At 44.5% G+C, this 24,636-nt stretch overlaps 1 protein-coding gene across 1 annotated transcript in view; it reads left to right on the top strand.

The window, feature by feature from the left end:
* Positions 1–5,962: 5,962 nt before the first annotated feature.
* The window catches only part of LOC110478085 (uncharacterized), a 34,079-nt gene continuing 15,405 nt past the window's right edge, over positions 5,963–24,636 (top strand). Inside the window, exon 1 of the mRNA XM_021544490.2 lies at positions 5,963–6,070. Within this exon, the coding sequence (XP_021400165.2) occupies positions 5,993–6,070 (78 nt within the window). The 5' untranslated portion in view covers positions 5,963–5,992. The remainder of the gene's footprint in view (positions 6,071–24,636) is intronic.

A 24,636-nucleotide genomic window follows, 5' to 3' on the forward strand; every position in this document is an offset into this window, starting at 1 on the left:
TCCTGTAAACATCACGTTTTCAGCGTTCCCGATGGCCCTTTCCTCATAAATCAGTCTTTAGAGTTTTCAGCGTCTTTCTGGAGCCGGCCATCCCACAAGTCCTCTGGGGTATTCGGAGCCGGTGCATCAGAGCACATAATTTCATAATGAAAGCTACTGCTAACATACTGCCACCCTTAATATAATCGCCAGGTGAACAGTGTCCGCTTTGCCAGATATTCTTCTCTTATCAACCTTTCCAAATTTTCCTTATTATGAACATGAATCCTCTGAGCTGCTTCTCTATGAAGACAGGAGGCTGTTCCAAAGTCAAGAGGGTTGATAAACCAAAACACCAGCATGTTGTTTGAACTGCAAACCTGATAACCGAGCTCTTGGATATTGCCAGCAACTGAGGGTTTTCCAGCACACATTACACAGCCCTCTAGGCATTACTTGGAAGAAACCATTACTTTACAAACTAAGTCAGGAAGAAGACTGTTCTCAAGTGCAAATGCATGGATGTGAGAGGCTCCCAGCGTGATGTTCGGAGGTATCCAGAGAAAGTGGATCTGGATTCACGGACAGCCTCCTGTTGTTCTGCTGCCTGAGCCAGATGCCAGCATGAAGGGGCAATCCCAGGCTGTGGCTCAACACCACACTGAAGTTTGACCTTGGCTGCATGCATGTTTGGCACTGAGCTCATAAACCATATGTGGGATTTAAATGTGTAAAGGGGAGCTGAGTGAAAGAGAGCAAGGTTCTGATGAGGTATGGGAGAAAACCATGAGAACTGTATGTGTGAATGAGTGTTCCAAATCTTTAGTAGGGACCTTCACTGGATACTCTTCCACAGAAGATGTCAAAAACAATATGGTAAGGAAGAATTGAATGCTTGATCTTCATTTGATCTGGTTTTGATTTTCTTGTAAGAATGTAAAAGCTTGGAGTTTTGCCTCACACAGAGAACTCAAAACCAGAAAACAATAACCAACAGAGAATTCAATTATTAGGTCACTGAAGTAGCTTTTCTCTTCAGTTGGAATATTTGTCTATGTTTGCTTCTTGACTTTGATCCCATCTCTCTAGAGCAATGTAATGCTTGGATAAAACTCCGAAATATCTCTTTTTTACTTGCTACTCTGCCACATAACACCAAAACCCCAGCTACAGGAATAGCCACTTGTTTGGAGACTATTGCCCAGGAATGGCACAAAGCTACAACAGGCTTAAACCAGGCTGCCTGAAGGAGAATCCTTTATACTGAAAGATGTCTATCATCAGTAATGTAATTTTTAGCACAACAGAGGAATATCATGGTTTAAAAAGCCAGAAAAAAATGTCAAACACTATCATAAATTAGGCCTTTAAGGGAGGGAATTCCTGTAAATTTGCAGGAGACAAATTGTATAATGTGCAGTCTCAGTCTCCAGCGGTGAAAGAGCCCATGGCTTATCCCAAAGCCTGTTATAGTTCTTGTTGCAGAGCATTCTTTAATTCTTCAGGAAGAAAGATCAGAAGGTACCACAACAAATTCTTTAACCACAGCCAGCTGCAGTATTCTCTCAGCCTGCAACTAGATTACATACAGGAGCTGCCGTGCTGCCTTCTCTCCAAGTGAGCTCTGTCAGACCTTAATAGAAATCGTCTTTTTCAGGAACCCACAGGGCCTTGTTCCTAAAAGGGAAAAAGAAATTTATTCATCTTTCTCCTGAGGAAAAAAAGAAAAAAGAAAAAAAAAAGGCATATAATGCAATTAAAGAGTGACCTAACAAAATTACCAGGGAATACTGGCCATTTGTAGAGTTCCTGTCCAGCTGGCTAATTTTGTAAGTCACTGCTTGAGAACTGCACTACTGAAAGAAGAGGAGTCAGGTAGGAGAGAAAGGCTCCATACTCTGCAGAAGCAGAGGGTGGCACTCTCTGCACAGCACAAAGCCCATGTGTGGTGCTTTCCACTTACAGCTTTTATAGCTACAAACACGTTTTTCTAAATATTTCCTTAGGGAAGTTCTTGCTCTCTAGCCACTGACAACACAATGTTTCAATTCCCTGTACTTACTGCATGTTTTTCTGCTTACATTTTTCTATTATTTGGTGTCACTCAGTCTGCAAAAATTTCATCTAAAAAGAAACCTGTGCTAACCACATAAAACTAGCTCTATTACTGGCAGATTGCAATCAGACTCAAGCATCCAGCTCGCCTCTCACACCCAAGTTTTGCATTAAATACAGACAATGGAACTAGAATGCATATCTTCAGAAACATACTTTATTAAACATTGCCTTAATATTTAATTTATGTATTTTATTTACCCATAAATTTTATTTCTATATGTGAAACATTTTTGCAGCATTACACCTAAGCAATTTTTAGCACATCTTTTCTAGCATGGTTAAGTATTTATAATGTTGCTTTCCTGACTCATTTCTATAAACAGTGAAGACAGATGCAACTGTGGTGTGTCTGATATAACAATGTAGCTCAGAATGGATTTAATCAACCTTTACTATACCTAAGAGAAGGCTAGGAAACCATAAAAAGCCACATTGTGTAACCATAAGGTTTACATATGGGAGCTCTTGCATACATAGAATAAACTAAGATTTAAGGCCTTGTTACTGAAAGTATCTTGCCAATGCCCTCCTCCTGTTTAAATCTGGATTAAGTTTGATCACACCAGCTGTTTTGAAAAACAGAAACTGCTAAGAGCTGCATTCATTTCTGTGGGACATTCTACAATAGCCTCTCTGGGCAAGGAGAATTACTTTTGGTATCAGGATGCCTTAATATTCCAGGAAATTAATCCAGAAAGTTCTCTTTCCATGTATCTCTGTGTGTGTGGTAGAGAGAGAGTTTATGGAAATTACTGGGGTTTATTTCAAGCTTAGATTTCCCACAATAAATGATTTTTGCTGCCAGTCTGGAAGCAGTAAGTTTCTAGTTATTTTTTTTCCTGGAAATTACTTTCCCAGCCTGGAGCTACTGGTTAAGAAAGTGCTGCCATTCCATACACAAGTCCTATCCACTAACTTCATAAATGTCACTATTCTACTGAAATTGGTGCTTGCTTCAGCATTTCAAGAGCTCTCAAAATGACATGGTACAATAGGAAACGCTATCCTTGGAAGGACTTGCTAAAAGAGCATGAAAACCTTGAAGTTTTCAACAGAGAGTCAAACACAGAGGGCAGGACATTTACTTTCTTAAAGATGTCTCAATAACTGTGGAAGAGGCTTGGCCTTTGTTCAGGGATGTGCACAGTTTTTGCCCCTGTATCTTCCTTTCCTGATGTGTGGTGAGAATGGGCTACAGCTCTGATCTGGGCTGTGTGGCAACTCTGTGAGATGTGGGGCTGTAGGGAGTGGGAGATGGAATAAATATTAGGCAGGAAGCAAAGTGTCTTTTACCCTTCTGTCTTTTCTTATCCTCCCAGTAAACCCTCCAGCTGTCTGACCCATCTGTCTAACAGGCAGCTGTGACCCTGGGGGAAGGCAGCTCACCTGGAAGAGGTTTGCAGGTACCACTTGCAAGCCTGATTTCGTGGTCATTACCTCCAGTGGGCATCAGACACCTTTTGCACTCAGTCTTCTGTGCTGCCTGCTGTGGGAAATTGTTCAAGCCCATACAGAGTCGTCCTGCCTGATCACAGAAGGAGATCATAAATATAAAACACAATCCTCATTAAAAATATGGTTTGAAAGGGTGAACAACCTGACCTGAAAGTACTTTATGAGCAGACTACTGTATGTTTGATCCTTAATTCTAGATGCTAAGTCATTGCTAAGCTGTAGTGATGAAATGTGGTGTGGACAGGTTCTGCTAGCAGAGGGATGCTGAGATAAGGGAACAAAGACACACTGATAGAGTTTGCAAGGCCAACAGCAGGGCAAACACAAACATGAGAAATCAGCATATAGTTGTTTCTGTGCTGCACGTCCAAGGTCTACAGCTTGGAATGGCAGCGTAGCCCACAGAGCACCCCCTTTGCCTCCAAAGGATTACGGGTGCCTGCACTCAGATGACCCCTGGAAAGGAATCCAAATAACAGGGCTGTAAGATCCTTAAAAAGAGAGCTGCTAGACTTGGACTTGTTCTTTCTCTTTCATTTAGGTATTTTTATATTATTATTCCAGCAATGCCCAAGCAAAGAAGGGTTTTGAATGTCCTTTTCTGCCATCTAGTCCTTGACTTACATCCTCAACAACTGTGCATCAGCATAAGGAAACAGGAGATGGAATCTCTGCATTTACTTCTTGTCACACTGAGCATCATGTGGAAAAAAAGTAGATTTCTGTTTTCGGAGATTTTTTAAAGCTTAACATACATTTATGGTGACATCGCCCTGAGATTTAACCACGAGTGTTGAGGAAAGCAATGTGCCACAGAGCTATGCTACAGAGACCAGACTGCCCTTCAGGCAGAAGTGTTCTGCTCAGAAAAACCTTCCTGCCAAGGATGCCAAGTGTTCTGGGTTTTGTGTTTATTCAGAACAGATAAAATATAGTTATAAATTCTCTGATATATGCTTTTTCATCTGACAGGTAACTCAAAGAAATATTACCCGGGAGGAGCAAAATGTAGATTCAAACACAGGCAGTCACAGTAAGTAACTGACAAGGTCAGAGCCCAGGAACACCCTTTACAAGAGTTTGCCCTGAAAAAAAGAAGGGTAAAATAAGAATTGGTTGCATAAAGAATTATTTGCATCTTCTGCTTTCAGTGCAAGAAGTATAAACAAGCCAATTAAGCTATCAAGACATTCCTTATGTGTCCTTCCATAGAAAAGCTACTTCTAAATTAGCATTTGCAGATTTTCCAGGAAGGCAGCGTGGTCCCTGCGGGCAGTGAGCAGTCCTGTCCCTGAGCCTCCCTCAGCCTTAGGCTAATCATGTTGTTACTTTTTGTAGGTGCTTGTTAGTAAAGGCTAACAGGCAGCTTCATCTCACATGTACTGGAAGGATTAGGTGGAGACCTGTTTCCCTTCTTTGGGATTCAGGCATTATCTCCTATAATCAGGACATCAAACCCATGGAGCAGGTGAATGGGCCTGGACTGGACAGGAGGTCAGTGGCAGGATGCATTCAACACAAGATTGCATTTATGAAGAAAAAAAGTTTTCTTTGACACCAGCCCTCCAACTTCATACTTGCTATATGCACCCACTTGGACACCAATTGAAGGTATTATCGATATTTTTCCCGTTGATTACATTGTGGTCTGACACTCACTGCAGGATGTGGTGTGAGTCAGTGGGGTACAGGAGAGTGTAAACCAGAAAGCTGCATCAGAAACAAGGAGTGTCCCTTGCCCTCCCATCACCTTCAGAAAGGTTATGTGGCTGCTGTACCCTGACTGATGGTTTTTGTGCAGGTCTTGTGCTTTGGGCTCCTCAGAATGCCCGTGAATATTCTTTTCCCGTCCTTTGCTTCGTGCTCAAATGAAGCAGGGGTGCTTTTAGCTTGGAAAGACCTGAGCCCTTTTCCTATTTCCCATTCTTCTGACCGTTCACTCCGCTGACTGGGCTCCAGGATCGGGCAGGGGACTGGAGCAGCGGCCGGGTGCGCTGCCCAGGGCAGCCTCCCTTTCCAGTGCCAGCACCGCAGCCCCTCCATCTCCCACGGCCCCGCAGGAGAAACTTTTCCCGCAGGAGCCCGCTCCCGCCGCGGCTCGCAGGGGCTGAGCTGCCTCCAGCCCGGCGGGGCCCGAGCCCGCCGAGGATACAGCACCCCGGGGAGGGGTGCTCGGACCAGGCAACCCCCGCTGCCCCCCAGCCCCTCCGCGCCCGCGGCGCCTCCGCCGGGCCCCGCCGAGCTCCGTGCCGCAGGTGACCCCCCGGGGGAGGGCAGGGGCCGGGAGCGGCCGGGGGAGGGGGCGAGGGGCGGGGAGGCCGGGCTCGGGGGGTCGCTGTCAGCGGCGCCGCTCGGGGCACGGCTCGGCGCGGCGGCTCCGCTGGCTGTGCGCGGCGCGGCTCGGCTCGGCACGGCTCGGCGCGGCTCGGCACGGCGCGCCATGCTCCGCAGCGGCCCCGGCGCGGGGCTCGTCCTGGCGGCGGCCGCGGCGCTCTGCCTCGGCGGGGCGGGAGCCAAGGTAACCCCCGGCCCCGGCGGCACCGGCCCCCGCCCGCACCGGGCAGGGCAGCGCGGCGGCGGCGAGCCCGACGGGGAGGGGGAGCCCCGGGAGCTCCGCCGGGAGGAGGGGAGGGACCGGGAGAGCCGGGGCGAGGGGAAGCAGAGCTGCCGGCAGCCCGGGTGCTCCCGGGACGAGGGATGCGCCGCGGACACCGGGAGGAGGGATGCAGCGGGCGGCCGCGGCGGGCGCGGCTGCGGGTCCCTTCGGCCCCTGTCTCTCGGTGTTTGGGGTGTAGGGTTGCACGGGGAGTCGCCTCGGAGTGCGAAAGGCACCGCGAGCCGTGATGCTCCGGGACTCCGAATCAACCCCACCGCTTCGGTACAGCCGGACCCGAAATCCGGTGAAAGCCCAGTGACTACGGATTCCCGGCAGAAATGAGAACCCTTGCCCCAAGGCATCCCTGCCACGGGCACAGCCTGGCTTGGGGGGTCCAAACCAAATACGTCGTGCTGTTTTACAGTCCCCACGCTCGCTCTTGCACACCTCGGCTGTAGCAGGGAGAGCAGGTAAACTCTGCAAGTGACGGGTACAGCTCCCAGGGCAGGGACCCGGGCAGAGCTGAGAGCCAGTGGGAACGGGGAGCTGAGAGAGACTGAGCACGGGAGGCACCCGAGCTGCGCTGGAAAGGCAGAGGAGGAAACACGGAGCACCCCCACAACCGGGAGCAGCTGCAGAGCAGTCGCTCTGAGCTTTGGGAAGGATGAGCAGTCCTGGTCCCGCTGGAGGGAGTGGGACTTTTCCTATGGACCCTGATAGAACCACGGTTTGACACTTCCAGTAGAGATTCTCATTTCTATAAAACATGAGCCACTAGAGTATAAGAAAATATAATTCCATACATTTATGTCTTGTCACATATATATGTATATATAAAGAAAAAAAAAAAGTGTGGAGTTGCTTTCTCTGGTGGCAAGTAGCATTATAATTCTGCCTGATAAAGTAATTCCCTGACACAGCAATGACTGCGGTTGAAATGAAGATGTTTTATCTCTCTTTGGTATCCTAGTGAAGATAGCTACAGTGAGAACTTAATTAAGCCACATTTCTGGCCCTGAAAGTACTAACTTTTACCAAGATCTATTCAATTGTATGGTTGCAGGGCTTTGTATTTTGTTCCTCTTCCAAGTCAGGATTGCAATGAAGAATGTAAGCTTACCTTCATGCAGTTGCATACCTCTCTTATTAAACTACATAACTTGCTTGCTTCCCTGAATTATTGCATCCTTCCTGTGCTGTTTCTCTTCTGCCTTTGCCTGTACAGTTATGAGGAGCAAGTACTGGCTGTGTGCTGTGCATTTGGGGGTGAAAGGCAATGGTGGGACTCTGAATGGATCAGCAAACTCTAATTTTTTCTAATTTTTCTCTGATGTTCCCTAGTCAGCTTCAATTGTTCTCTGATTCTGAAATCAGGAGTGTTTGATTTCACACCAGGAAGTAACTGAACTAAAGTATTGACCAACAGCACTATAGAAAAGAAACTGCCTTTTTAATGAAGAAGCAGCAGTCTCCTGCCTGCTTTTCCCGACCTGACTTCTTGCTGTGTCAATTATTCTTTTGATCACATTGTTTATAGGCTCTTAACATACTGGACAATTCCTTTTGCAGAATGAAAAGCATTTTCTATTACTTATCTTCCTCAATGTGACAAGGAGTTCTGTGTCCAAACAGACGTGTGTGTACACCTCTTGCTCCCTGTTTTTATTATTTCTTGGAGTAAGTTGCACTTGCTCTTCACTCATCGAGGACTGCACTGTGCTGCGTAGGCGTCACTATTTTTATCTTTTTGGCTACACTGATAGTGTTGCTATGCTAGTAAAGAAATATACATCCCACTCTAAGTTAGTGGTTCAAATGTAGTTCAATTTATCAGTTGAAAAAAGGTATTTAACGATTCATGAGAAATATTTTGTCTTCTGGCTTAGAGCTAAAAATGTAAAAACATAACAGAAACTCCCTTGGCAAGGACAAAGTCTGCATGAGGTACAAGGAACTGAATTGGTCTTTTCATCCAGGAAGGTGGTCTCTGCCAGTAAGAGCTGAGAAAATTTGTGGTGCTGTGAGGTAGCGTGGATGTTTGCAACATGTTTTGTGGCAAAGTATAGCTCTCTCTGGAATCCTTCACCAAGTACTACAGCAATTTAAAAGTAGGAGTTAGATCAAATGAAAGAAAATGTGAAGATAAAGTGCATGATGTTTCCTCCTGCGTGTCTGTATCAAATGGAACAAGATGTGCAGATAAGCATCTTGTTTATCCTGAAGGAAGAATGTAAGCCTGATGAAAGAGTAACATAGTCAAAATTATGTCTCTGTATGACCATTAAATATTATCTGTTTAATCAAATCCCTGTGGAGGAGTTCTCTATGCCAGTGCCATCTTCATCTGGTATTCTTCTGTTCACTTGCTAGCTTAAAGAAAAAAATCAAGCCTTTCTTGTTTGGTTTAAGAGAAGAAATATTAGCAATCCTACATCCTCTAGTGAAAGTCTTAGTCCTTTACCCAGCAAGAATTATGACAAAATTCCTGCTGGTTTCAGAAAGAGCAGGATCCTTCCCAAGATCAGTGAAAGATAAAAAAAAATCAACTACTAAAATATGCACCTCAATTAGCAAAGAATGTGGCCTGATTAGTAAAGTGTATGAAATTTCAGCTATTAAATTCTACAGCCCTGATCAACAAAGCACACTGCACAGTTGGCAATGTATCCAGAATCTCAACTACTGTACTAGTCTCCTACCAGATCAACCAAGCATGCAGCTGAATCAATAAATTATGCAACTGGAGCAGCAAAATATGCACTTCTGATTGGGTCAGGAGGATAGGAAAGGTCTCAAATATTTTAAATTGGCACACAATAGGTCTGTCAGTGGTCAGCATCTGCCTTGAGAAAAGTAGGGGCAAAATATGTAACTTTTACTAAGTCTTTCTGGACCCTTGCTGGACTGGAAAAATATGTCCCTCAAATAGCTCAGTGTTTCTTAGCAGCAGTCTCATTCTTTACCAGATGTACTGCACATCTGGTTCCAATCGCAGCAGCTGCCAGGTGTGGGGGTTATTTTAGTAATACTTTAATGGGATTTTTAGGTCCAGGTAGCTTTTGCTTTATTCCTCACTGTAAAACACTGGGTATGCACACTAGGCTATATTTCTGTCTCAGGAGATGAAGCCAGTCAAGACAAATAAGGCACCTTCAAAGAACCTGAAAGTTTTGTTGGCAGTAGACTTAATATCTATTAATCTCTTCACTATTTGTGAAAGTACTTTGTGCTTGGGGAGCAGAGAAATGATAGGTCTTTCCTGTTTTCTTTGTATCTTGATTAATTGCCATAACTGCATCCTTTTGTGTTTACAGTGTATCTTGGCAGATCAGATGTTTACTGTGCAGAGAGTTTGGATGTTTGGCCAGTTTGGGGAGCAGCTACCTTCATATATTCCAAAGCAGTAGAGCTGTTTTGCCCTAGCCTCTGTGTATGTGCTTTAAAAATCCAGTCACAGTGGCTGGTTCTGAACTTCAGAAGCTGTTTTTCCTTTAAATTATTAAGTTTTCTTTATACATAAGACCTGAAGATTGTCCCATTTTAATAAAGATACAGTTTCAGGGTTTCTATAAACCACTTTTTTTTTAATGCCTGGATGTAAATGGTGTTAAACTGCCTGGGCTCAAGCAAGGCATGAGAATTGCTTTGTTTTACTGCACTGTTCACTTTAGCACCCAGAAGGCTGAAACATTATTTGAGCCTAAATATTATCTGGAATTGGGTTTTTTTGTTGCTTTGGTTCAGTTTTTTCTGGATTTTGTTTTTGTTGTTGTTTTGTTGGTTTTTTTTTAATCCACTAAATTTCGTTCATAAAGCTGGCTTGCATTGGACTTCTTATTTACCAAATTTCTGCCTCATTTCCAAGTCAGTTCAATGAATGATCCTATTTAGTTCTTTTTCCTGTTTAAAATATTTCCTACTGAGTCCAGAGCAGTGCCCTTAAAACATAATTGATTTGGGTCATTGAACCCTTATTTTTCATGCATGTTAGTTTACATCCCGCCACTGGTCTGACTGGTATTTAAATTAGAAAATTGCAGGCGGATTTCTTCTAGAGGCTAAAGTTCACATGGAGTCTCTGGCAAAATAAGATCCTGGAGTACATATCCCTGGAACTGGGCAATGATTTGTAACTCTTTTTTAATTCTGTCTGGCCAGAGTGTTATAAATCTGGCGCTCCCTTGTTAGCTTCACGCTAAGCAGCAATAATGTCCACAGTGTTTTAGTCCTGATAATTCTAATTATGAAAGCACTGAAGAAGCTGAAAACTGAGAAGATCGACAAGGATGGCCTCAAGTCCTGCACAGCACAGGGGATTCTCTCTTTGTAGAGCTGAACCATAATTCTGTCTTTCACCAAGACCAGCAATGGAAGCAGCAGCCGAGGTAAGAGAAACAAGCCAGAGACAGAAGATTTCTGGAATTATGTGGATAATCTTTGTTCAGAATGAGCTAAAAGTTGTGCTGGTAGAGATACCAAACATGCTTGGGGTGAAAATGCTGAAATAATTTTTTTCCCTTACTATCTAAGAGGTTAGAGCAAACAATCCTGTTGCACTGGTTTGCAAAGACCCAGCAAGCAACCTGTCCTGTGGTAACCAATTATTGCTATTCTCTCCTCTGCTTTTTTGTGTGACAGATCAGGAATGGTGCTAAAATATTCAGGTCTCTTTCTTCCTGCCTCTCTTTCTTCATAAAAAATAAAGGAACTCATGGCATATTTTGTACCAGAGAGTGACTACCCAGCAGTAGTGTAGCTAGACCAGGTCTGGTAAAGCAGTTATTGCCCTTACATGCTGTTCTTTGTATGCACTGATATCCCAGATCTATAAATCATAAATATTCAGTGCGAGATTTAGACACTTGCTTGAGCATGGGAAGTACTACATAGAAAAATCATTCTCTTGTACAAATTCATGGCAGGAGAAGGGTGGAGTAGGGACGGGGCACTGTAGGGGCTTGCATAAATATGTGTAACAATTTTACAGCAATAGGGAGAAGCCTGACTGTCAGACTTGGTTTTCAAACTCAGTGTGAAAACATTATCATTCCTCTTACAAGCTCTCAGCAGCAAATGGCCCCACAGCTCATTTTGGATATCCTTACTCACATCATTGCCAATGGAAAGGAGATTCCAATTTTGAGAGGAGCAAAGGCTAATTTGCCTGTGTCTTGGTTCGACAAGACAGGAGTCTGTGAAAGAGGGCAAAGCCTCCTGTGCAATGGAGAACGGCAAACCCCCCTCCCTCTGAATTACGAGGATCTTTAAATTAAAAGGCTCTCAGGCAAAGATATGGGAGTGGGAGTAACAATTCTTTACTAGGAGAAAACTAGACAACAATTTAAAAAGGCAAATGCAATCGGTACAAACAAAACCAGTGAAAGAAAAAAAAAAAGTCCAGAACCTGCGGGGTGCCAGTATCAGTTCTACTGGGACAATTTGCTTCCCTTGCAGTGGCTGGTGAATTGTAGCTGCAGTGGTGATCTCTAGAAGGGTATAGTTTCCCTCTGAAGATCTGGTGGCAGTGGGGGCCGGTCTTCCTCTGCGCCGGGGTTGCCTCTGAGCTCCGCCGCCGTCGGCTCAACGCGCCGGCTGCTTCGCTGCGAGTGCCGCCGAAGAGAGAGCGAGAGAGAGCTGCTTCCCCAGGAATCCCGCGAAGAGAGAGAGAGAGAGCTGCTTTCCCCGGGAATCCCGCGCAGAGAGAGAGAGAGAGCTGCTTCTCTCGGAGTCCCGCGAAGAAGAGGGAGAGAGCTGCTTCTCCCGGAGTCCCGCGAAGAAGAGGGAGAGAGCTGCTTCCCCCCTCTGGGTGGGACCCCCTTCATTGAATCAGTCGAAGGTGTATACACAAACCATTGTCTCTGAGAGAGATAACAAAAAACCTGTCCAACCGGTTCGCCTTCGACAGATGGCAAATGGAATACAAGCTTATCTTACAACCCAGGACATTATCCACCCCTTATTCTATTTCCATCTGCACACCATGAAATCTTACACCCAGTTCTCTCTTAAGACCAAGTTTCCCTGTGGTACACAGCGGGTCTCCCCATCTTCCTGCATTACCCACCAAGTGTAACCAGGTCCTTGAGCAAAGACAATCCCACGAATGGGTTGGTCTTTGCCTGAGGTGGGATTAATCCAAACAGTTTTCCCTAAAATACCTTTCATATGTACTACAGGGACCTTATCTCCATCTACTGCGTGTAAGGGTTCTGACTGAGCAGGGCCAGCTCGATTGACAGACCCCCGGGTGTTGACCATCCAGGTTGCTTTTGCCAGGTTAATTTCCCAGTTTCTAAATGTTCCCCCACCAAGTGCCTTCAGGGTAGTCTTAAGGAGTCCGTTGCACCGTTCAACTTTGCCGGCAGCTGGAGCATGATAGGGAATATGATATATCCATTCGATACCATGTTCTCTGGCCCAGGTGTTGATAAGGCTGTTCTTGAAATGGGTGCCGTTGTCAGACTCAATTCTCTCAGGGGTGCCATGTCTCCACAGGACTTGTTTTTCCAAGCCTAAGATGGTGTTCCGGGCAGTGGCATGAGGTACAGGGAAAGTCTCCAGCCATCCAGTGGTGGCTTCTACCATGGTCAGCACGTAGCGCTTGCCTTGGCGTGTCTGGGGCAGTGTGATGTAGTCAATCTGCCAGGCCTCCCCATACTTGTACTTGGACCACCGCCCACCATACCATAGGGGCTTCACTCTCTTGGCCTGTTTGATGGCAGCACACGTCTCACAGTCATGGATAACCTGGGAAACACTGTCCATGGTTAGATCCACCCCTCGGTCTCGTGCCCCACGTTGGGCGCCAAATTCTGTCTTGGTTCGACAAGACAGGAGTCTGTGAAAGAGGGCAAAGCCTCCTGTGCAATGGAGAACGGCAAACCCCCCTCCCTCTGAATTACGAGGATCTTTAAATTAAAAGGCTCTCAGGCAAAGATATGGGAGTGGGAGTAACAATTCTTTACTAGGAGAAAACTAGACAACAATTTAAAAAGGCAAATGCAATCGGTACAAACAAAACCAGTGAAAGAAAAAAAAAAAGTCCAGAACCTGCGGGGTGCCAGTATCAGTTCTACTGGGACAATTTGCTTCCCTTGCAGTGGCTGGTGAATTGTAGCTGCAGTGGTGATCTCTAGAAGGGTATAGTTTCCCTCTGAAGATCTGGTGGCAGTGGGGGCCGGTCTTCCTCTGCGCCGGGGTTGCCTCTGAGCTCCGCCGCCGTCGGCTCAACGCGCCGGCTGCTTCGCTGCGAGTGCCGCCGAAGAGAGAGCGAGAGAGAGCTGCTTCCCCAGGAATCCCGCGAAGAGAGAGAGAGAGAGCTGCTTTCCCCGGGAATCCCGCGCAGAGAGAGAGAGAGAGCTGCTTCTCTCGGAGTCCCGCGAAGAAGAGGGAGAGAGCTGCTTCTCCCGGAGTCCCGCGAAGAAGAGGGAGAGAGCTGCTTCCCCCCTCTGGGTGGGACCCCCTTCATTGAATCAGTCGAAGGTGTATACACAAACCATTGTCTCTGAGAGAGATAACAAAAAACCTGTCCAACCGGTTCGCCTTCGACAGATGGCAAATGGAATACAAGCTTATCTTACAACCCAGGACAGCCTGTATTTCCTTTCTAGAGCTCTTGGAGCCCTACTGGAGCTCACAGAAGTCATCTGAGACTTCAGGAGGATTTAAATCGGGCCATAAGTACTGCTGACTTGGATTAGTAATGATGTGCATTGAGGACAACATCTGTATTTGGGTTTGGGTGGAGCTTTTTCATGGTAGAAGAGTTGGTAATACTTTTACAGTACCTTTCATCAGAGCATTTCAGAGTTTCACAAATATCTAATTACAGAAACTATTAAACTATGTGAAATCCTTGGTCCTGGGGGAGTACAGGCAGTACCATTATGCCTCAACAGAAAGCAGAGATGGGTGGTGTTCAAAGTGGCAAAACAAAAGCAATTTTTCACATGCAAGCCATAACCTGCTACACTATCTCATTTTCATCCTATGTTTTACTCCTCTCATTTCTTTATATTAGCAGCCAGGTTTCAACACCAAATGAGCTAAACAAAATGGGCTGCCACGAACCTCCACTGAGAACTACTGTCAGCCCTCAGGAAGGGATTTCCGAAGTTCATCCATGTCTTACTGATCTGTTTTCATAGTATTTGTATTTCTTTACTCTGTTAAGGTGTAGCAGGACTTAGCTAGGGTCAAGTGCCAAGGAAGCCAACAGTGACAGCTTCCTGGGTACAGGAGCTCTGGGATGACATGAAAGTCCAGCCCAATCCAAACCCCAGCAAGCTGGTCACTCAGCCTTTGCAAGGACAGTGTGCCTGCTCTGTACTGTGCTTCAGCTGGGTTTAGCAGTGGGAGATCTAATTGATTTATTCTACTTAAGTCCATCTCTCTCCTGGTCTTGGTTAGTAAATATTCCACTGTTTAGAGACTGAGTTTTTATTAAAGAGATTTTTTGACTGAAAATGTGAAGCTTTTACTGGTAGCACTGAGGCTCAAAGCCTGGGCTGCCCATGCCCTTGACTTTCTTCTGTGCTCCAGATCTGCATGGGTGGGCACTTCAGGTAAATCTGAGCCTTTACTATTTGAATACAAGGGCCCCAAGGAGTTGCTCATCAAGACTAACTTTAAATGCAAGCTTAGCAGGCTGAACACTTTGATTTGCCTCTAAAATCAACAGTAACTTATTCCAGGTTTCCTGGTTGAAACTTGAATGGGGAAGAAGAAAGGATGTCTGCAAAGCAGATTTATTTAGGAAAACAAACTGCTCACTGTTTGGGACCCTGTAACAACAAACCCAGGCTTAGATTTTCCTCTTTCTGCAGTATCTGTGATACTTTTTTCAGCTTTCTCCCAACCCTCCCTGCTGTGCCCTCATGGTCTCTCCTTATGTGTAAGCAATAAAGTAAAATTTACAAGCATCCTGCTCTCTGAAATCCTGGCAAAGACAGAGTCTTGGAAATTTCCCTTTCCCCAGTGCACAAGAGGAGACTAATCCCGGGAGAACAAGGTGGAGAGAAGTGCTGCTGTTTGTTTACCATCTAAAACTAAGGATGAGCAGCAGACCCCTGGATGCTCTAGCTCCAGCTGCAGCAATGGCTCATGTGGAAGCCCAGCTAAAAAGATTGCATGAAAATGAGAGGGATTTCTTTGCTTGCATTTGAAAGATCATTACTCATGTCTTCTGCATAGGCCCTCCCACCTGCTAGTGACATTTAGTGACACAACAACCTGGTTCCCAAAAGGCTGGGATAACAGCTCTGCAGCAGGGTAACGGTGACTCACAATATTTGCAGGTTTGGCATTCACATATGGAATGTTTTCTTCTCCATATGTTTGTACAATAGGCTTCCAGCATGTGAAACATCTGAAGTGTCTGAATGAAACAATAGGGTCACGTAGCTGGAAGTCCAAGCACAAACAGCTCTTTTTCTGCCAGGCCAGTTTACATGTATATGTGTGTGTTTTGTTTGCTTTTAAAAATACAAATTTATTTCCCAGGAAGTGGCCAGCAAATTTTGCATGGGACTGCCTTTCAATTCTCCTTTCTCCTGTTTCTTGTCCTTTCAAAACGAAACAAAGCTTTTGGGAACCTATGGTGCTTGTGGATTTCATTATTTAAATCTACCCCATGTGTTTGGGAGGTGATGTATATAAAGTTAGTTTGGGAACATTAGTTTTACAGATTCCTATGGATATACATAACTTGTTTAATGGTGTTCAATTTTTATACTGAACTCCACAAGTAAACTTTTACTGCAGGACTGTAGCTTTTGTTTTGTTATATATTCCATCTGTTTACCAAGCAGTAGAAAACAATCTGACCATGCTTTCTACTCTTTAATTGGAGCTACTTTAAATTGCTCAATTTATAGAAAATGAAAACCAGATTGATCTTCTGGAAATTGCCTCATCACCCATGTCAGTTCCCACCAACACTATCATTTACTATTAATTTTTCTATGATATGTTGTGTACACTTTGTTAATGAGAACTTGCTCCAGTAGAGAATAGACCTATGTGACCTATTAAAGCCCTGAAGCAAATGGCCATGGCATCTTGAACTCTTCATTACACTGCCTTACTTTTATTTACCATGGTCCCATCATATTCAGGATTATTTGCCTGAGGAGACACTCTAAATGATGCCTTTGTTTCTCTTTCTAAGGCTTTACATTTTTTTTGTATATTTGAATGAGGGTATTTTCTGAAAAAGGAACCCAACAAACTAGAACATGGATAGCAGCTTTGTGTAGATGAAGGATTTTATTTGATAGGGCATCTTGCATCCTTATTAGAGAATCTCTATTAGTTTGCTGAGTGTCCAGTCACAAGAGTTAGCTTTGTTTCTCCCCTCCCTGCAAGGATTAATCTGAAAGGTCCACAAGAAAAGGCTGGGAGTTCCAGCACTCCCTGGTGGATGTTATGTTACATACTTTACATGTTGCCTTAGGCATAAAGCTGCTGTTGTGATGAAAGGGGAAAGCCAATGTTCAGACTGCTCTCCTAGGGACATGGATCACATTTGTTGCATGAGCATAGCAAGTATATTTATGAGACAGTTATGAGAGGTTTTTGCTTAAAATAGTTCTGCTTTATGGGTGTAATGGTTACAGTCCCCAAAGGAACACTGCCTAGTCAAGTGGGTTTTTCCAAGCACTGGATTTGCATATTTTAAATAGATTTTTCAAATCATTTGATAGAAAACAATCTGGCTTTTGTCCTTTCAGATTGAAATGAGAAGGAAATTAATATTGTAATGTGGGACTGCAGTCAAGACAGAGGAAAGTTCAGAATAAGACCTGGCACTTAGTTTCTAGAAAAGCACCTGGATATAAATGAAATTAAAGGAAAAATGTCCTGTACCTTGGCCTAGGTCTCTTCCAGAGCATTTCTATCTGTATTTCACACTCTACCAACATTTTATCCACTTCATAAGTGTGTCTGCATCTTAACATGCATCAACTATTGAGTAATCAGTGAATGCTAGGATAACTCCTATAATGATAATTTCAATCTGGAAATCCGACAGGTAGCAGCAAATGTACCCATGAGCTGCCAAGCCCAGAGGAAACTATTCATCATAAGCATTTCTAGCTCTAAAAATATAGATCATAGCTGTAACTTGTAAGGGATCTTGTAGGTGAATCCAACTCCTTCCTAATTACAGAATTGAAAGGGGAGAACTAAAACTTCTGCCTATTTGTGATGTGGTGAAAAAGAACAAGGATTCTTTTCAGTGTTCTGAGACTTCACCTCTGAACCCTTATGTAGCTGAGTTAGCAACGAGCCTCCTGCAGTCCCACTTTTGCTGAGAGGGGATATATCCTTCCAGAGGGCTGTTAAGACCACCTCTAACTATTGCTCTGAATCTCCCTCTCCCAGAGTTGCAGGAAACAACTCTGGCTTCTGCCTGCAGAAGGAAACGAGCTAAATTAGCCAGCATTTACTGCACCCAGAGCTGTGTCTTCTCCATCTTATATAGGAATCTTGCATCAGGTACCCAAAAAGGTCTGTGGCTGCTGCAGAAAAATCTGCCCACTGCTCATAACTACGGGGTAGGTTGGCATCTCTGGCCTAATGAGGATGAACTGGTTTTTCTTCTCCCAAAAGCAGCAGAGCATTCTGCTGCCTTTCCTCTGCATGCTCTGAAGGCAAGCACGAAATGTCAATGTATGCTCAGAGTGCATATACTGCTGATCATGCTATGGAAAGCTGGGCTGTTCCATGGGTGATTGTTCAGCAAACAGCCCCTGCTTGTGTCCCTGGGAACAAGCATTTTTTTGTTGTTTGGGAACAAGCATCTCTGGAGTTAAATGAGGAGGGCTGTTGTTCTCCACAGAGGCTGGAGTGTCGCTGTGCCTGGTGGTTGTCGAGTGCCCGTGTTTGTTTTTTTGTGATTTTCCTTTTCCCCACCTCCTGTTCTGAGCGAGGATCAAGGAGGAGGGATGGTGACCTCATGGTGCAGTTATGCAATCTGCCAGAGCCAGGTATCAAAACACACTGCAGCTGTGGCCTGGGAGCTCGCTGTGGTTGGGGGCCCTGGCTCCTGGCTCTAATGAGATCACTGACCTTCTCCTGCCACTTCTCCTGCAGCTGCTTGCATTCCCAGGGATTTGTTGTGGCCATGCCTGCCTAACGGTTTGGAAAGCTGCTGCAGGGAATGCTGCATCCACAGGCAGGCTCTGGAGCTGGCCCTGGGGACCTACAGCAGGTGAGGGTTCCCTGAGCCCTGCCAGCCTCTTTCCATCCCAGCAGAACTTACCTCCATCCAAGGGCATGAAGACATTCCCTCCCCCCTGACTATTCTTATTTTCATAGGAAGTGAGGAGAGGGTTGCCTGTTCTCCAGTGAAATAAAGCAGTGCCTTCCTAGAAATCTTCTTGTGATGCTTGAACTGCAGCAGAATCACATATGGGAAGAATAAGAGAGAATAGCATGTCTACAGTCTGAGGCACATTTGGACCTCCAAGTCCTCAAGTCTCATTCAGACTTTGCATTTTTTGCTCTAATTGCTGAACTGCATTCCTGCTTCCCTCTCCTGCTTTTCTAGCAGTATTTTGTTTTCCTTGTCTCCTTCAGTAAGAGGCTTTCACAGCCTCCTTCCCTTCCTACCTGTATATTTGTTCTCTTCAAATGTCCTGTAAATTATTAAAAACAATAGAAAACTCTGAGATAAATGTGAAAACAGGGCCTTGTGAAGCTGTCTGATGTGGGCCAAGAAGGAATACAAGACAAGTCCATTTCCTGAAAATAGGATTTGCAGAGTGGAAATGTCACATCCATAATCACTTTCATGTGGTGGAACTGCTGCTGCCCACCACTAAAATAACAGAGCATCTGTTAAAAAATGTGGCTTTGGTTTTGCTTAAATCCAGCAGGTTGCACTCATTTCAAGAAGTATTAGGTCCTTATTTAAAAACATGAGTGCAACTGCTCTGGTACCATAAATGTATTAAAAGCAAATGTATGCTCAGCCCAGCTTGAGTCCCACACTGAACCCCAGTCAGAGCTTGTTTGTGTGAATGGGCTCAGTGTGCAAGGAGAACATACATGTGTGCAGAAGGTGGGTTTGTGCTGGAACAGAGATACTGGGAGAGCAAGGGAGACCCCTCAGCAAGCAGAGTACTATCATAATTGATGGGAACTCTTTTGGAGACCAAGCTGAAGAATAATTACAAACACAGACTGAAAAAAAGGAGATGGGGGAAGGTAATAACTAAGCAAAGCTTTTTGCTCTGTCTGATCTGCTTGTGCTAACTCTGCTACTTTCAATCATCCAGAGACACTTGAAGATTTGCCCTAATGTGGGATGAGAGAGTCTCCTTTGCTGCTCTCATGCTTCAAGCAGGAAAGGCAATTTGGCAGAGGGGGAAGTGGCTATTCCAAGGCATTTCTAGGAACTCTTGTACTGCCAGGTGGAAAAAATAGGTTAGATGTGCTACAGCTGTATCTTGTTCATTCTAATGGAAGAAAATAAACCTTGCATGCAATGATGAGCTGAAAATGCAAAATTAAATACAGCACTGATTTTCCAAAGTCTCTGATTAACTTTGTCCTGTGCTTGGAAAAAGTCCTACCAGCTTTGATCTCTAGATCAGTCAGCTAGTGAAGGAAATGTGGTCACTTCTTAAACCAACAGACTGGAGTTTTCTATCTCACTCTTGGGATAGTCTTTTCTCAGATCCTGTATTTGATGAGCATCCAAAAAGCTCAGACTTCCCTAGCTTGGAAATACTGTGAAAGGAAAACTTGGGGCTTTTGCTGGGAACCACAAGAATGGTATTTTTGGTAGCTTTGCAGGGAGTTCCAGCCATGTCAGCAAATAAAGACTTGTCTTTATTTTGTTTTTCCTTGTAAGCTGGGATTGTGGAATGACAATTTTCCCTTTTTCCTTCTCATTTTCTTTTTAAAACCCCAAGTTTAGCATTTTCTCTCTGCTCTGGCTGAATGTTTGGGCCACTTCATATTTCATCCCAGGTGGCTGGCTCTGTTCAAATGTCCTCAGGAGCCTGAGTGATCTTTAATTTGGAATGAACTTCCTATGTTTGGAGGGGAGAAGGGGGAAGTAGCTGGCATGCCATACCTCTCCCTCTGTATTTTGAGCATAGATGTTGGTGTAGCCAGAGTTTTAAAGAGGTCCCTTGGGCAGGAGAAATGTGAAGGAGCTGGTGGAGGAGCCTTGAAGCATTTCCAGCTCTTTGAAAGAAACACACGTGTGTGTGCATGTGTGCACATAAGATGTTTTTAATTTTGGAGGGGTGAGTGATCCCAAATAAAGCTTGATGGATTTTCATCCCACTGATGCTATGTTGAGCTCATATGGCTAAATTTAATCATGCAGGCTGAACAATCTTGCATTCTAAGACTGCATCTAGAGCAGAAACTGTTTCCTTACCCCTGTGGCTTCTGTGGAATCAGCTGTAGCCTGACCAGATAAGGCCACTGTAAGATGCCCATACACTGGCTGTTCTGGCACTAGGCAGCTGCAGTGGATTTTGATTTTTAAATTAAGCAAAAAAATCTACCCGTAGAGGAGTTCTTTCTTTTCTACTCTTAGAAGTGTTTAAGTAGTGGAGCTATTTTGGAGGAAGGGACAAAACATAAAATAACCCTCTGATTCAAATCAGGGGATCATAACCAAATATTCTCTCTTCACAATGATTTTTTAAAAGGCCTAAGGTCTGCATGAAAAGCTTCTATCCTCACCTCTACTAATTACTCCAGTACTAGTTTTTTTCCCCTTCAAGCAAAGACCAAAAAGCCCTTTTATTGGATAAGGAGTTAATACACATCTGTGCTTGAAAAGACTAATAAATACACCACTTCTTAATGTTCAGTCAGTTTGAAATATAGTGGATTATTCCTATGCTTGTTTCTAAAAGGAAGTGGAAGTGACATTTTAAAATCTGCCTGAAACTCGGAATACATGTGAGAAATGCACAGAAAGTGGAGATGTGCATAAAGCATTAATGAGGCCAAAGTGGGTTATGAACTTTGCACATCATTTCCTTGCAAGCCTGCAGCTGGGTGTCTCTATCAGGTGAATGGCTTGGTCCCAAGGATGTAGTGGAAATTCAGTGGCTCAGCTGTATGTCTCCAGTTTCCTTTGCTGAGCTTTGACTCTGGATATGTACCACAAGAACTTGCTATTTCTTGGGTATTTTATAAAAGAAAACAAGCTACATTGAATAGGTCCCAAGCTAGAGATTCTGAGATAGTGCTCACAGAGGAATATCAAACATCAAGACAGGATGCTCTCCTTCCCCCTCTTTGAAATAAATACACTTTAAAAATAAACATTCTTTGGGATGCAAGTGAGACAGTGTCCTCTAGGACGTTGCAACCAGCAGCTCCTTGAAACCAGCATTGACATGAATGAAGAAAGAGAATTAAAATCTAGGAATAAAAATGGGCTGAGGATTTCCTTACCCTTGCATCACTTTGTTTCCAATTCTCTTCAGCAGGGCTTGTATCTTTACAGGCTGAGCCACATGGCCATGGTCACCTTCTCTTACCAGCTGCATGTCACAGCATCCTCCACGTTCCCTCTGGGTTCCCAGCATCACTCAGGCCAGCAGCACTTCTCTCCTGGAGGCAGGACAGAGAAGCTTGAGAACCCAAGCCATGCCTGCTCCCTGTGGTTCAGGCAGAGGCTGGTACCCATCACTGAAGAGGCTGTGGGCCAGCTAGAGGCTGCCACAATTTGCCATTCATGGCTTTTCCAAGACCCCTGCAGGTTTTGAGCATGGGATTGCTCTGAGCTGCTGCAAGTGCTTATCCTGCCCTGGCAAAGTGAGGAGCTTGCTTCTGAGCATGCCTCTAGTCCAGCTCTAGCTTTGGGAGTAATTGTGACTAAAGGGTGATAATTATATTATTAAATTAAATTAATCTTCTAGAGTGTGGGATTCCCTTAGAATGTGTTGATTCACTGACAGTGTTCCTACAGGAAGAATGCAGAGGCTCCAGGCCTACATTTGTAGGTGTTGTATGAGTGGAGAGCAGTTAAGATTTATATTATATATCAGATGATGATAACTACTCTTTTCAGTGCATATTCTTGGGTGGGCCTTATGGTAAAATCCCATCTGGCCAAAACAATAATTTTCTCCTCTTTATGCATGGGAATTCTGCTTTTCATCAGTGCCTCCTGCTTCTCAAGAGCTCTTTGATGTACAGAATGCAGTTTGAAGCAATGACACACTGGCTTTGTGCTGCTCCCCTGTATAACACAGCAAGGGCTCCCCTTTCTCTGGGAGCTGGTGCTCCTCAGGAAGCAGCTGCTGGTGCCTGCAGGGAGAGTCCTGAGCAGTTCCTGCAGTCACTTCTGGCCACATCTGTTCTAACCCAGCACAGCTTTATGTGCAATAAAAGCTCCCTACAGCTGCATCACACATGGCTTTGCTCCTCAGAGGGCAGCAGAGCATTCTCAGCACCACTTCCACTGTCACCTTTGAGGACAGCACAAGGTCCTCCTTCTACTCCTTAGCCCTGTGTTTCTTGGTACAGAGGCCTTATAACTCCTCACACATGTGTATCTTAAATAGCTCAAAGCTGATGTCAATATTAACTTCTCAGTCCAAACACCAGCACAGGAGGAGGTAAGTGCATGACAATGGGGTATTTTTTAGTAATGGCACAAGATTTAAGCTTTTGAGTGGGCTGTGTAATGTCAAAGGGGGAAATGCAACATCTTGGCATGTTCTGAAATAGCCAACCATTGTGTCTATGGCCGAGCAGCAGTAGCTGAGATTTGAGTTATTTCTAAACATACCAAATGCAGTTCCCCAGTTACCCCAGTACAGAAAGCAGATAGGATTTGTCTGACCACGATGGACTGGAGCTTCAGTTCAACACAACTGTTGGAAATATTTGGAATTTCTGGCCAGAGAGGAAAGGACTGGAAAGCAGACAGGACTGGTAATCTGGTTCTCTCTGCTCATAATTCACATAATTGGTGTGGGCATAAATCAAGTGTTGTTTTTGAAAAGATAACAACCTTTCATTTGCAAAGATTAAAAATGTGCCAATATTTTTGTGTGCATCTGTCAAAATCCCACAAGTCTGTAGCTTGCTGCAGAAGTGAACATCTGTGTCTAATTGGCAAAACTCAGGGTTCATAATGGGTGATTCAAATGAACAAAACCATTTTGTCATTCATTCAGTTGGGAATTATAAACTAATCAGAAATTCTTCCCCCTCCCCTTCCCTCAGATCTATCTTGCATTTCCTGTCCCTTGTGGGTTTTTTCCCTTGATCTCAGAGCAAGTTTTGAACCTTTTTGGTCTCACAAGCCATAATACATTAACAATTCCCCCACTGCCACAACCTTTCAGCCATATTTCTGGAATTCACACTTGCAATTCACAATTGCACTTTCCCCCTGTCCAGATTTGGGGGTGCAGGGCAGCTCTTGGGGTTTTTGTTGTAGCCAGCTGGTGGCTCAAGAGGCACCTTGCATCTGAGACTCCTTGGCTGTACACAGAATGTGCAAGATATTCCCCCTCAAATGGTGACAGTTTGACAGATCTGAGTGAAAATGAAGGCAGGAAAGGGAGCTTATCCTGAGGGTGGGGCTGAGGGATTGGGGGGATGCACTTCCCATTCAGCACTCTGCTGCTGAGTCCCCCAGGACCCTCTGCTCTGCTGGCTGCAGCTTTGGGGTGTTAACAAAGTCTCCTGGTAGTAGAGGAGGGGCTGTGAACACCTCCAAGCGCCTTCTCAGTGTCTGAAAAAAGGCAACTGGATCAGTTCACATATTCCTCAAAACAAAATCTCAACCCTCAATCACTGCTAATTTAAGGAGGTTTGAGCCAATCTGTGATCCTCCCACATCCAGGAGTGCCACCCTGCGAGAGCAGCAGCTCTGCTGCACATTCTGCCTCCTAAACTGGGCACATATTTTAGTGCAAAAGTTAGGTGGTGTTTACTGTTTCTTGCTATGCAAATGCTTGTTTAAAAGTGAGCTCAGAAGATTAATGTGGAACAAGGGCAAGACTACATCAAGATGCTGGGATGAAGGGAAGGAATACAAGAGAAGTAACAGAAAATCCCTCTATTCTTCTTCTAAGTCTAGGAAGCATCCTCTCCCTGAGGAAAGAGGACCATATTCACTGGAAATCAGCAAGTTTTCAGTAAAATCCAAGTGGCAACAACTGTATCTATAATTCTGGTGTGAATTAGTAAATGGATCTAACTGTTATGACCTTTATGTCTTAAATCGATATAAAGTTTTGCTTGTTTCCCCAGGACTTCTACCATGAATTAACTAATCCAGACTCACCCCCAACATTTTGCCTCCTGGAGAAAAGATCAGTAAATTTCCATTAATATGTTTTGGTTTTACATGTGGGACTCCTAAGGCATTAGACAGAGAATAGTATGTGTGTGGCAATAAATGTGGTTTCTTTTCCACTTGAGACTTCCAGCCATAATCCAGCCCAGGTGCCTTAAATGAGCAGCCTGTAGTTTATTCCATTATAATTAAC

The sequence above is a fragment of the Lonchura striata genome, chromosome 18, assembly GCF_046129695.1.
Source record: "Lonchura striata isolate bLonStr1 chromosome 18, bLonStr1.mat, whole genome shotgun sequence".
Taxonomy (NCBI): Eukaryota; Metazoa; Chordata; class Aves; order Passeriformes; family Estrildidae; genus Lonchura; species Lonchura striata.